General features: G+C 41.9%; 1 protein-coding gene across 23 annotated transcripts in view; it reads right to left on the bottom strand.

Moving 5' to 3' along the window:
• Positions 1–14,455, bottom strand: part of KIAA1217 (KIAA1217 ortholog) — a 363,381-nt gene that overhangs the window by 168,623 nt on the left and 180,303 nt on the right. For 17 of the 23 annotated variants that reach the window (XR_010829110.1, XM_066991591.1, XM_066991590.1 and 14 more), the window contains one exon: positions 7,020–7,303. Coding sequence is in view for 20 of the 23 variants with exons in the window: in XM_066991591.1 (XP_066847692.1) it covers positions 7,020–7,303 (284 nt within the window). In the remaining 3 variants the exon portion in view is untranslated. Of the gene's footprint in view, positions 1–2,755; positions 3,430–7,019; positions 7,304–12,323; positions 12,692–14,455 lie in introns of those variants that run through there. The other 6 variants (XM_013172045.3, XM_013172042.3, XM_066991589.1 and 3 more) reach the window with 5 other exon arrangements.

A 14,455-nucleotide genomic window follows, 5' to 3' on the forward strand; every position in this document is an offset into this window, starting at 1 on the left:
TTATTGGATCTAGATCTAACTACTAAAAGAAGCTCACTGCATGCTTTTATTCAGTCAGCCGGATACAAAGGATTCTAAAAATACTTTGTCATAAGATTAGGTTAGAAAAATATATGTACAAAACTTACACGAACAAAGGTAAGCATATGAACAACCACGTTGGACTTCTGAGTTACAAACAATATGCGTTACTTAAAATACAGAGGCGTTGCCACAGAAAAAAAGCTACTGATCCTGTTGGGGCAAAGTAACTGCTCCGGTGTGTGATTTGCATGGGGGGAGGGAGGGAAGAAAAAAAGGAATTGTTTTATTAGCCTTTTTGCAGCTTTGCTTTGTTTGTTTGTTTTTTTAAAGAACAGCTTTTTTATTACTTTTAACTGATTGATATAAACGAAGGAACTTATGTTTATCAAAGCGAGTATTATTATTCTAGTTAAACTCCACTTATTGCAAGAGATACCTTAGGGCTAGTAGTTTAATATATACTTTTGCTTTACTTTTTTAAAATACAAAGTTGAAAGACTTTCCACTGAGCCATTCTACTAGGAACATTTGTCCTCCTCAACCATTTTCACTTATAGTGAATACAAAGTAAACCCTACTGAACCAGCCCTTTGTTCATTTATCTATCTAGCTATTTATAAGTATCTCGCAATCACAGCATTATCTGGGGGCTAAAGAGCATGTTTCAACTCAAAACAAATGGACATGTCATCTCATGTCCTTCCATAAACAAAAGCTAAGGGCTTGGATTCCAACAGAGATTTAAGCTTGCAATCATGTTTCCTATGTTCATTTTCATGGCTTTACTTAGAAGCGCTTTTAACAATGTAAGAAGGAGCAGTTGCCCTTACCACTGAGGCACTGGAAAGCAGTAAATTGTTGCACCAGATGGTACATGAGACAGGGGACACGTGCAGATGCTGGGGAGGGTCCCCCATTCCTAAACACGCTCTGTGGGGCTTACAACGACTAACTGGGGAGGAGGAGGAATCACCTTCTCATCTGAGAAGCGAGGTAGTAACCCTTCTGCAGAGAAGAGGTGGGAATTCACAGAAATCTCCTGAAACAACTTACTGAAAAAAAAAAAAAAAAAAAAAAAGCCTACACCCTATGCTGGCTGTACAGCACTGCCCTCTCAGACAAAAATAGGCATTTTTGGATAACCCATTATGCAAGGTAGTATGAGAACCCATAATCCAATGAAATGGACTTTCTTATCAATAAAAATCAGCAGAAACATATATCTAGATTAAAATCACATTCTTCAGAAATATGAGGTACATCTTAAAATCAAATGTCATTTCTTAACTTTATCAGTACAGACCAGGTAAGTATTCACAAAATATTAACACTAAATCAATTTATCCCTGCCATATTCCATGGCATCAACCACCATTAATGTAATGAATGGCAAATATGCCAGTTCATTTGATAAGTTGTCATTTGTACATACTCTAGTACTAAATAATTAACACTCAGGCTTCTACAGAAAGGTTAAATTGAAATTAATTCTATAATATTCCCATTACTGGCTTGGTTTCAAGATATAATCTAGGGGTGTGAAAGCAAAAGAGCCATGAGAAAAAAAAAAGAGAAAAAAAAGCCCTAGTTAGTGATTTCTTCACTTTGTACTCCTTTCAAATACATTATTTTTAATAATCAATACAGGTTCTGAGAAAGTTTATTTTACCTTCCCTGATCAAGCAATGCAGAATGTCAGAAATTCTTTATACACTGTTTTTTCACCTGGAATTAGATAATGTGTTTACAATATTCTGCAGCCTTCTTACTCACTAAATCTACTGAGGATTTACACCGAACTGAAGTTTCTTTCAAGTTTACATTTCTCAGGTGCCTTTAGGCAGAACCTACGATTTTTCTCTGTTCACCTTCTGAATCTTGGACATTAGTGACTGCCACCCCCCACGCTCTCCCACCTAAACCTAACCCCTTCCAAACTGAGTGATTTGGACCAAGAAAACTAAACCTGCTTCACGTTATAGCACAGCAACGTCAATGGGGGGGCTACCCCTCAGGTACTGATGTTTACTTCATCCGTCTAGGTCGATGTAAGCACAAAAGTGGTTACTAAAGAACACGGGGACTTTACTCTCTCTCTAGGGGAACTGATAATATCACCTTTTGTCCATATAAACTTTTGTTTTTTAGCTATAAAAATTTCTATTGCTAGACTTTTACCTTGAAATATGCTTGCCCTTTACAAGTTGTACTTTTGCCCAAGAACAATCTATTGAGAAATGCTTCAGATTTACCCTAGGATATCAAAACATATACTCAGTTTGACCAAGTGATACTATGATCTATAAAAATAAATAAATAAACAAACTTTAAAAACCCTCAGTATTTTTTACAGACCTCAAATGCTGGAATAAAAGCTGTTGTAATTTTAGGATTCTATTTTAACAGTTAAAGGAGAGACATCTGGCAATAATCTACAAATAAATACAGTGTCTCAATTCTTAGTTTCTCCTCCAAAACACTACCTAGGACATTTTTGCAGCATGATTCACATAATCAACATAATACATTACAATACCTCTCAAATAATTCCGAATTCTCAGTTCATTCAATAAAGAACTCATTTTCGAAAGAGAAAAGGGAACGTGCCGTGCCAGAAAAGTTGCTTTATTGACTCAGCCCTGCTGCCAGGAGGAGCAACGTGGTGAAGCAAACTCCACGATTTCAAAAGCCTTTTTTACAGTGGGGGCAGAGAAAGAAAAGACTTATTTACCGAAATGTGAGATCCCACAGGTGAGGCCAGGGAGACGGTCAGATATCCTCCTCCTTTACTTCCAAAAGTTTGAATTTACGATGAAGTCTGTAATAATCCTTGGAAGCTGCCAGGTAAGAGGCACTCCATCTCAAAGCCGTATTTTCTTTCACCCTTTTGCAGCGTAACTTTGGTATTTGCATAAAGCTCACTCCTGGCCTATGGGACTTTTTGAACATCTACATGTGAAATTAGCTGCCTTGACATGCTCTATCAAGCATGACATCATGAATCTCCACGGAAACCTTAACCACACCTGCCCAGATGCCAGAGTTACCTGTCATGTTCAGACCTAACTGAATGCAACAAAAAAAACAAAAAAAAAAAAACAACAAACCAACCACCATTTTCTAGGCACTCGGCATTGCGCACGTACCAGAAGGGTTTGGTTGTTGGGTTTTTCCCCCTCTTTTTTTTCAAATTGACGGAAATCTGATTTTGTTTGCCTGTAAATCTGTACTTCACAGAACCCTGGCTGAGAGGCTGAGTTGTTCACAACCCTTCCTCATCCCACAGTGTGTTTCCTTGGTTAAACAACAACAAAAGAAATCCGCGGCAAACATCTTCCAGCTCCTTTTCTAAAGGCACGCTCAAAAGCTCTGGCTCGGAAAAACTTCTCCACGCTCGGTTTTGCTCTCTGCCCCTCAGAAAGGTTTTTTTTTCCTTACCGAGGTGACTTGTAAAACAGGTTCACCGCAGGGATTACCCCCCTCCCATGGCAAGGTTAGCATTTTTAACCTCTTAATCGCAAACTCTTTTTCATCCCCAGAGCTTCTGGCCCAGCTCTTGCACTTGTTCGGCCCTCTCCTGGGATGACCGGGCTCACCCCACCTGGGTGGGTGACCACAGCCTGCCCGAGCGCAGCAGCAGACCATCCACCCTAGCTCAAACTTCACAGGACCACCTTTCTCTTTCTCTTATTATTTTTTTTCTTTCTAACTTTCCTGGAGATTATGTCAGTGCCTTGCTTTCATCAACACAGATCAGGCAGACCTGGCAGATGCGCGGTGTCCGAAGCTATTGCCAAAGCTTGCATTACCTATACAAATAAAAGGATTTTGTTCCTCTTCTCTTCAGGCGTGCAGGTGGAGGGTGCTTTGGTGCCTAGCCATGGGGTTCACTTGCAAGGGGACAAAGCACGGTGTGAAGAAAAGCCACTGGGCTGGGGGGAAGCCCCTGGTTTGCTGCACAGCGGTAGGTGATTTGACTTGCAGCCATATCCCAGGGCCCTTCCACAAATAAAGGCAGCCCTTGTCTCCACGAGCTTTTCCTTCCAGAATAGGATACCACACGCAGGATGGCAAACCTGTGGGGTGGTGGAGAGACGATCTGTGTGCACAGCTGGGAGGTTTCAGGTCACCACATTAGCTAACCATTACTAATCCTCGCTGACATTTTACCTGGCTGTGATTGTACTGTTGATTTGTGGTAGGTTATCAGAGTAGAAATGGGTCCCAAGGAGGGACATCCAGGGAGGGATTTATCTGAATAAATGAAGCTTGGGGGAAACCATTAATACGTAGTGTAAGATACGTACAATGTTCAGAGCTGACCTTGCTGGCAGAGGTGATACAATATGACCTGACAACATCAAACACATTTTTTTTCCTAATGTTTGCTTGCTACAAACCAGGGGTCAGTTTGCTATACTCAGATACGATGGTTGAAACTGACCTGAGAAGAAAGCCCACAAAAATGAAACAATTACCAATCTTGATTTTCTGGCCCATTTTTGTTGGTTATGGACTTGTCAGGGTTTAGAGCAACCTGGAAGACAAACGACATGATATCCAAGGGACAATCTCTTGACTGTAAATACTGGGATGTTTCATGTTCCAGCTGCACTGTTTGACACAGAGATTAGAAAATAGTGTAGTGTTGGCTACTACCCCGATAGATCTCTCACAGTGGGGAAATTCCCACCATGGATAATGATGCCAGATACTGGGGCAGCTGAGAAACAAGAAGGGAGCAAAGCAGCCTAGAAGATTATTTTTAACAGTGACATTTAAATTCATGGCCTCCCACATATCTCACCGATTTTGTATGTGACGTATGTACGTTACACATGCATATTTACTACGTGTATGCAGTTTGTGTCTTCTATACCACTGCTATGCACATACAGGGAAATTAGGAAGTCTCTACGCTATAAACACATGCACACTCTTAAAAGCAAAATTACATTATGTTTTGTTTCACAAAACTGCTAAGTAAGACTGCATTATACATTCATATATGCATATATTTGTATACACATTCCTATCTGTACTCACATACACAGACACACAGGTGTGCAAGCATAGACACAAATGGTAAGAAAAAAACCTCTGAGCTGCAAAGCCATGACCATAACAATCTGTTACGGTATCTGATGAGTCAGACACTCGACACATTTCAACTATGCAAATTTCTTAGTATCAACTGGATAAATTTATTTGTGTTTTTAATGTGGCTTCAGTTCAGTTTACAGTGTTTTTTTTAAGTTATGCTGAATGGATGGAGTCTTCAGTCTTTCCCATGCCCAAGAAAGATAGTCTGATGCTCTAATGGTAATTTTAAAGTAATTTTGTTTTAAAACTCACACTTATTACATACCCTACATACATCCAATCATCAAAAAAATAGAAGCGGGAGACATTCACATAATTTTACCCTCAATAAATTAGCAAGGACGACACATTTTAAACAAATAGCAGGAACAGTTACTGCATTCCTTCTGTAATTTATTGCCTTCAGAAAAGGATCAAATTACAAAATGTGTAGGGTGTAATGCTGTAGGCTGTTCAAACTGGGTTTGCAGTGTCTGCAACACTGGAACTAAATATTTACATGACTCCAGAAGATCTAATCTCCGAATTTCAACCCCCACCCCCTTTATTTAATTTGTATGCTATCTTTATCCACCACCCAGCACATTCCACCCAGTCACTAAAGTTCATGAAAGAGATAAGGGGGGGTGTCAAGACTTTCAAAGGAAAGCAGGGAAGCTGTTTTAAAAATAAAGAATAGATCATCCTTGTTAGAGCTGAAGTCTTACAGCAATTTTAGCAGGGTACATATGGATTCTAGCAGTTGTGCTCTAAGCAGGGATAACACTTGGGATCTCTAGAGACCCCGTCAAAGAGGAGTTGTAAGGGGGAGGTACCGAGTGACAACTGTTCTGATCTCCAAAGGCTGGGAAGGCTTCAAAAGAAGCTAGGAATTCAGTAAGCACTCCCATAACAGACTACAATATTTTGCCAACCTGTTTTTATTCCTTACTTACAATTAATTTGCTGCCAGTGCTGAAATACCTGCAAAATATTAGGTGAAAAAAAAAACCCAAACTTTTAACAGGTTTGCTGTCAATCATATGTTAAACTGAGAATAATGGGTGTGTGATTTTTAAAAGTTAAGTCTAAATTCTGCTGGTTTATTGAAAAAATGTATTATGGAATAGAATGTAGGTTGTCTGTAAGGTTTAACAGATTAAACTCTAACTTTGCACCCAAAACCAGAGCCATGCTGTGAACAGTCCCTTGCTTGGCATTCCCTGAATTCAGGTCAGTGTGACAGCAACCTCCACCTGTTCGGAGAAATACATCAACATGTCACGTCTTCTCTGACCCTGAATCTACTTCTCACTGCTGAAAAGCAATTGTAGGCAGGCAAAAGGCAAACCACCTAAAGGTAGGTTTCTGGCAGACTGATGTTGATCTCAAGACAGTCTGGAGGAGGCAGATACCTGTGGATACATCCACTCTGTATTAAAAGACTCAAAAATAGAAAAGAAAGCAAATGAAAGGGTAACAGAGCCAGCTAAAGCATACAGACAAGGTCTTCAGTTATTTTCTTTTCTCCTGGGCAGTGGTGCCAATACTGAAAATGTAACAAAAGTTAACAGCTGTTCCATATTTTCCCCTCAGCTGTGAAAAGTAGATGGAGACCGATGTACTAAGATCAAGAGTCTCACCTTCATCCCTTTCTCCCTGTATATTACAAAAAAATGAAAAGCACCTAAAAAATGTCAGTTTCAACAAACAACTCCAAGGTAATATTAAAGTTTGATCATTATTTTTGTTTCTTCAGATTTCAAGGGAGAAACTGAATTCTAGCTACATCAAACAAAAAATCTGTTTATGCTTTGTTACATTCTCACCTTCTATGGTGAAGTAACATTCAATCTTGTAGAAGTTAAAAGGACTGTTTAACAAAAAGCAAGACATGAATTTGACTCTCATACCTGATCTCTCAGTCTCTCCTGGTGTCCCATTATTGCTGTAGCATGATGGGGATATTTCTGTTTCAGATGCTCAAGAAAAGCCTCTCTCTTTCTGTCCATTTCCGAGGTTTGCATTCCCAGTATTTCTTTGGAACTGCGAGGGCCACCTACTGTATGTCTTCGAGGGATGTTGCGGGTGGACTTGGAGTTAGGAGTGTGACTGTTCGGAGTCGAAAGCAGCTCCTTAGATCGGAGACATTCTGCATCGTCTAGTGATGTTACATGCAAACTGTGTTTTCCCTGGTCTGAAAAGAAAAAAAAAAACACACAAAAAACACAGAATATTTTAATAACTTAATCCCGACATTCACATTAATATGAAAGAGAAAATAATCAGATTGGTAAAAAAGCTAGGTTATTTTACAAGTCTGGTAGCATTCAATGGCCTGTTCTGCATCATTAGGCATATATATGTTCTAATAAGCAGCCTGGAAATAATCGTTTATATAAGCTATGCACAGTACTTACTTCTAACACGGAACCATGGTATTGCCTCACAGAAAAGTGAACATGATTAAAGTAGATGTTCCTTTTATATCATCTTTACCATTATGTGACTTGAAAAGAAGATCTGACAGGGCCCTTATTCCCTGACCTTTAAAACCTACAGGATGCTTTTCAGGAGAAGGAACAGTTTTCTTCAGTAGCCTCCAGTACACTTAATGGCCCTGTAACTAGTATCTTGAAGGACACCAACCAAGAAAATACGTTTGACAAAGCAGATTTGAAATCCTTAATCTTTTTTTCAGTGCGTTTTCCAGCATGCTTAGAAACACCTATGAAATAATAAGAAGGTTTTGGAGTGTTTTTTTTTTCCCTCTCAATTTCTGACTGCGGTACGGTTTTAAATTTCACAGATCTCCCTTGGATTTTATACGTCTCAGGACAGCAGGCTGGAAAATACAACATCACTCTTTCAATAAACCATTTCTCAAGAAACAGAAAAAGAAGCAAGCTTTGAGTGATATAAAAGGAAAAAAAAAAACCCTCAGATAAATTTTACAACTTTAAAATCTACTTTAAGACCAAAGACTATTTTTGCAAGGAGATAGGCAGACACAGAGGGTATGTATGTAAGTGCTGGCTTATCTTCAGGTAACTGTGTAACATGAACCCTCTGGTGCATGAAGAAGTGTAGTCTGGAGCCTTGTTACCTAATACCTTTGAAAAATCCCTCATTCTTTTGTCAGCAAAGAGAAAAAAAAAAAGAAAACAGCAGCACTGAAAAGGCCTCTCCAAGCCCCTGTGGCCTTCCTCCTCTGTGCTGGGCAGGCCCAGGCGTCCCTGTTAGGGTTAACCCTTTACAGCACGACCCCAGGAGCAGCAGGGCCCTTCCTCTATGCATTTTTAATACATCTCCATTTTCCTCCATCTGACACTTTTCCACTCGCAGCCCTTTCTACTCCCAGTGACAGGCTCCCCCGAGTGCTGCCATTCATACGGCACTGCTGTTTGGAAACAGGCACCTACTCACTTCTTTTTATGGTTCACTCAGTCAGCTTGACAGCCTGCCTACCACTTGCCTGAGGATTTTATTCTGAGTATTTTTCTGCCTCCCAGCGCACATTGTCACTTGTCTGCCAAGTCCCACGTAATATCAAGCCCTGGTAGTAAAGTAAATCCTCCACTGGTGGAGCTGCTGCCTCCGTGCAGTCCCAACACTTTAAATGGGGAAGCCATTCCCTTGGTCCAACAGGACCAGGCCATGAAAGGCTGTCCCTCAAAGACTCTGCATGTTTCTGTAAGCTCCCTGTACTGCTCATGGACTCCAAAATATCAGCAGATCCTCTTGTTTGCATTCATGGAAACCTATCCTGAAACCAGAACAGGAAACAGAAGCCCAGAGGTTGGAAGTGGCACCACGCCTTGAGCAGCACAGATCCAGACGTTACTTTGGAAGCAGCCTTGGTTCCTGGGGAAGTTTTGCTCTCAGGTGGGCTCAAAACATCATCTCTGAGCTCTGCAGCACTGGAGACACAGCACAGCACAGCACAGCACAGCTGTTGGATGACACCATGGATGCAGTCTGCTATGCAGCCCCATACATTTTTTCACCTGCTTTCACATCCCTGGGAACTGGTGGAACAAACCTGTACGATGCTTCAGACTGCAAAGTTAGGTTTCTTTCCTCAATCTGCCCTTTTTCTGTGGCCCTTTAAAAAGATGGGCAAGGTCAAAAATCACACACAGCACAGGGCAACTCTAGCTCATATCATGCAAGACTTTCTTAGAAGAACAACCCTTGTAAAAACTTCAGAGTAGCAGTCTCACCTACATACATACGTACACATGCACATGTACTCTCCAGGCTACAGAACACTTCATCTTTTCCAAGCACAACTGAATAACAAAAAATATCCAGCCTATTTACTAAACATTCAGAGCACCTACTGCCAGGTACACTTGGCTGGTTTGAGAAAAGTGGCAAAAAAGAGTTTTACTTGCAAGAAGCAAGCATGGTTATTCCAGATGTACTCGATCAAAATGGTTTCTGAAAGCCGCATGGTCATTTCAATGGATTTTAGATGGGAGTAAAGAGGTGGGATGGGGCTTGCTGGAATTTACCATCTTAATTTGCTGCACCAAGAGCACAGAGGTTATATCCCTGAGGCTGCTGGAACAAAGGTGTTGGACATAAATAAGGGATTTCCTTAGAGCTCTAGGGAGTGAGCGTGAGTGTGGGTGACTGAATGCAGCTATTCTGTACAGACCTTTAAAGTATTGTCACAGCAGCAGTTTCAGTCATTGGATTGGTGGCAGGCACTTCCTCAAGAAGGCAGGTAAAGCTATACTGAGAAACACAACCGAGAGCTCATGAATGTGGATTTCAGCTCCTTTATCTATCTCATGCAAAGTCCCTCTATACTCTGCACTTCAGTCATCTCAGTAATTTAAGAAAAAGCTAATTATCTGAAACATACTGAGACATATCAAGTAAAGCTTTTTAGAATTATCTGTTACTGGGTGAAACCCTGAGAAAGAATCGTACATAACATAGTTTTTGTATACTATATTAGAAAGATCAACAAATTCTATTATTTTTCTTTCATATATTTGGAAAATACTGTATAAATAGCAGTGAAAAGAAAGGAATGCAAACTATGCAAACTAATTGCTAGTCTTGCCAGCAAGCTGACCTGGGCAAGGTCCTGTCATATTGCAGCACACATCAGCACGTATCTTTCTTGCTGCTCTGCTGTGGTAGTTACCATACCTTTTTGGTGCCCAAATTTATGCAGATCAGGAACAAACAAACTAGCCTGGGTGATATTATCCATCTTTGCTGAAATGGAAATCAAACTCTCTGTAATGTTTGAATATTGGTCTTTTGCCTAGCAGTTGCTTAACAATTCTTCCCTGGGCACTTCCTAGATAGCGATGGATAATTTTGATGGCAAGGATGACGTGGAATGGCAAAATACCCCCAGTGTACCTAGGGCACATGAGCTCTACACCACAGCACTCCAAGGAGGAGAAACTAAGAGACATATTCTGGATCCTGGAGTTGCTCAACAACAGTGTGGGCAAACGGGCCGTATCTTCCAAGGGAAGATAATAGGCCTAGAAAATCAATCTCCACAGATAACTGTGAAATGTGTGAAGGATCATGTGATGGTTCCCAGAAGACAGCTAAGAGTAGCAAAAGGATAAATTATGCAAGTACCCTCCTTAGAAAAGGAGTAAATAGAGTCAATGGAAAACACAGAAAGAGAAGTGCTAGATAAGCTTGTCTCCCTGTCTCCCTCCCTCATGTTCAGAAGCTAAGAGCTGAAGATCTTTCTGTTGAGTAGAGTAGCAAGGCTAGAAGGCAACAAAAGGAGGATTTGCTGATTGGCAGAGTAGAGCTTTGGTTATCCAAACCCTTGGGTAACCCTTACAGTTGGGAGTTTCCTCTGATCTGAAAACTAGTTTCAAGATTTCTTAACTTCACCCATTACTACAGTGGGTAAAACAACAGGGAAGGTCCAAGTCTGCAGCATAGAAGCAATATGTCTGGGTTTATCAGAAAGAGTACCATGAGTGCCATAAACTGGAAATCAAAAGGAAAAAAAAAAGTCCTTCAATGCATCCTGGTATGCAGTTCTTCCCAGTTACACCCTCCATGAAGTCTACAAAGATCAGGAAAGTCACTTTACTCCATTACTCACCATTTTGTGAAACTTTTAATACCGTGTTTTGCAATCCGGGTGATATGAGAGAAGAACATTTTCAGAATAATTTCAGAAAGCAGCAAGTATGGATCTGACCCATACTGATTCCATAAAGCTGAGCCTTGGCACATATCGTAAGTATTAAAAAAATAAATTAAAAAAAAATTTAACAGTATGAATCAAACCCATCTCCATTATACTTATGCTGGCAGCATAATAATCTGAGATTATTAGGAATCACTCTTAGCTACTCCATCGTCTTTGCAATTAAGTCTGTTTCCAAATAGATTTTCAAATGTATCTACTGGATACGGGCTAAAACTACTCAATTTAGTTATGAGTTTTCAGGATCAAAACTTTTAGAGAATCGGAGGATGGGTCTGGTCAGACCTCTGTTTTCCAGACCACATGTATCTCAGTCAGCTTCAAATGACCCACACAGAAGAACTATGTTACTGATGGCTTTTTTTTTTGCCTATTCAGATACATTCTTTAAGTGAAGATTTCCTTCCCACTAAACATAAGCATACAGATATGATGCACGTGACTTGCACTGCCCAGGATTTTAACCTCAAAAATGGCCAAAAGAGAGCCAGACAACGCACCCCCAAGAAAAAAAAAAATCAATAAACTAAGTTCTGTACGCAACACTTTCCAGTCTAACACGCTCATGAGGCTGTGTGCTTTTCCCAAACCACATGCACTCGACCGCGGGCTGCTGATGTTGCGGGCAGCACGACTTCTCCTCAGGTGCCTGCGGGGAGCACACGCAGGTGCTCCACAAATCCTGGACGCGGTGCAGATCAGATCAGGTACTCGCCAGGCCACCTGAGCGGTGTGCTCCACCTGGGCTACCCCACGCAGGATCCAGCGGCACAACAGCGGCTGTGCGAGCGCACGGCGGCTTTGACCGCGCGTGTAAACCACGCCGGCCGCGCTCCGGATTCGCTCCGGTGCAAACCCCGGGGGATTTACACCGCGATCCGCCGCGAAGCCCGGCTCCCCCCGTGACAGCGAGCTCGCAAACCGGCAGAAAGCCACGCTTCAACACCACGAGGAGCCCCGAGGGGCACGGTTACCCCTAACTCCATCTCTGCCCGCTGCTCGTACTCACCCTTCATCTGCCTGCCGTCTGCGGAGCAAGCCCGGCACGGCTCGAGTTTCTGGCTTTCCTTCTCCTCCATTGTCCCTGCCTACCGCACACGCTCCCCTCGCTCCCAGCCGGGAAGTGCAGCGCCGGGGCGAGCGGCGCCAGGCTGGGCCGGCAACGCGGCTCGGCTCGGCCCGGCCCGGCCCGGCCCTCCCGCCCCGCCGCGGAGCCCCCTCACGGCCGGTGGGCGGTGGGCGGCGGGGCCGGGCGGCTTCCCCGAGCCCTCCTCCGGCCGGGCCCCAACAGGTGACGGGGCTGGGCTGCAGGCGAGCCCCGCGCCGGCTGGCTGCCCGGGAAGCCTTCTGAGGGGGGAACATTGCAGGCGTGATTACAGGCCCGAGCCTCCGCTGGAATCCGAAGCCGAAGCCTTTCAAATCTCCGTCATGGGACAAAAGGCTTTCCACCGAGTATTTTTTTTTTTTTTTTTAAAGCTCGTAACCACCGAGCCCACAAGCATTCCTGATAAATGCTCCTCTGTCTTTTCTAGCGTCTAGTTTGAAAGTAATTCATTATACGAGCGCTTTGAGGTTTTGTTTTTGGCGGAATTCTTTCAAGCTGCTCGGAGAATGAATTAGGGAAAATCAAGATAGAGGAATTCAACTTTAGTGAAGCCAATAAAAATGAATGGTAGCAATATGTAAGCAGGGGCTTGGGTTAAGAGGGATTCTGAAGCCTCAGTAGCAAAGCATAGAGAAACACGTAGCTAATTCTTTTTTGGCAGACCAGAAGCAGGAAGTCCGCCTGCGAATCGATAGATCCACCGGGCTGCAAGGCAAAAAATAACGTGCCTGAGAAGAGTGAGATCAAATCCCACAGATTCCATCAGATGCCACATGTGTTGATTTAGTGGAGAATATCAGGCCGAATTAGTCTATCGGGATCGTAATACAGAGCTAGAGATGGTGGAACAAACCGGGTGTTGAGTTACAGCATCAAGACCGGAAAGTTTATCCACGGACAACTTCTGAAGTAGGTTAAGAACAAAGCATTACTGAGGTATTACTAAAAATAAGCAATTTCTCATTTAAACCAACCTCATACTGCAACACCAAGTAACAGTTAATATCTCGGATGTCTTTTTAAACATAGCTAGCATAATCTGGTCTTCCAAGCTTTCTTCAACACTCACTGCAGTATAACATCAGCTAAATTGCTTGAAATGACCTCTCAACCACACAGTCCAGGCAGGCTAGGAAAATTCTCCTACATTTCCTACATCTCTATCTGGCAGAAATGTCACCCTGTCTACTTGGATTATTAAATGCAGAAATGTTGTGTATATATATAAATTCAATACAGAAGCTCAAGGAAAATCACTCTCCTTGTGCCCCAATCCTCCCCATCCAGACAGAAAAATTATGTGTGTGAATTACTATTAACAATTAATAAATGCAGAGAACTATTGTTCATTAGATCAGGCATGCATATTCTCTGCCACTTAACAAATATTTATTTTGTTTCTTAACAATTAATTTTATATTGTCTTGGAACCTGGCAAAGGTCCCAGAAATCTGGCAGGGAAAACACAGAAAAGATGAAAATACAATCTAAACATTAGCACTGCTATTTAAGGCCTGCAGTACAGTGTTCCCAACAGAATACTCCTTAAGTTGCTTTGCAGTATTAAGAAAACAGTGCAATACACATTGTGTTTAGATACTGTTTTTACTGGCCTTGGGTTAATCTCTGCTGATTCTGATTGGGAACTATTTTAGGATGAGAAGTGATGTCCAGCCAGCCTAGTTATCTGATGTTGTCTTTTGTGATACTGAGGAATGTGCCTTTAACACCAAGGTTTTTTAGAGTCTGGACAAGTGTTACAAGCCTCTTGCAAGTTATACTCAGCCAGCTGGAAGGAGAAGAGGACTCATACAGGAATATCATGCATTGAGGGATCACTGACCACCACCTCCTTCAACAAATAAAAAATAACTCTGAAATCCCCGATGGGAAAAGAAATATAGTGCAGTTGCAATGTGGAAGCTATACCAAGACATTACCTGTACACAGGGCTCAGAAACCAACAGTGAAGAAAGTAAGGTCATTTAAAAAGGCCTACTCCTGAAATAATGCAAGTGAAAGCACAGAACATACTT

This window comes from Anser cygnoides, chromosome 2, assembly GCF_040182565.1.
Source record: "Anser cygnoides isolate HZ-2024a breed goose chromosome 2, Taihu_goose_T2T_genome, whole genome shotgun sequence".
Classification (NCBI taxonomy): domain Eukaryota; kingdom Metazoa; phylum Chordata; class Aves; order Anseriformes; family Anatidae; genus Anser; species Anser cygnoides.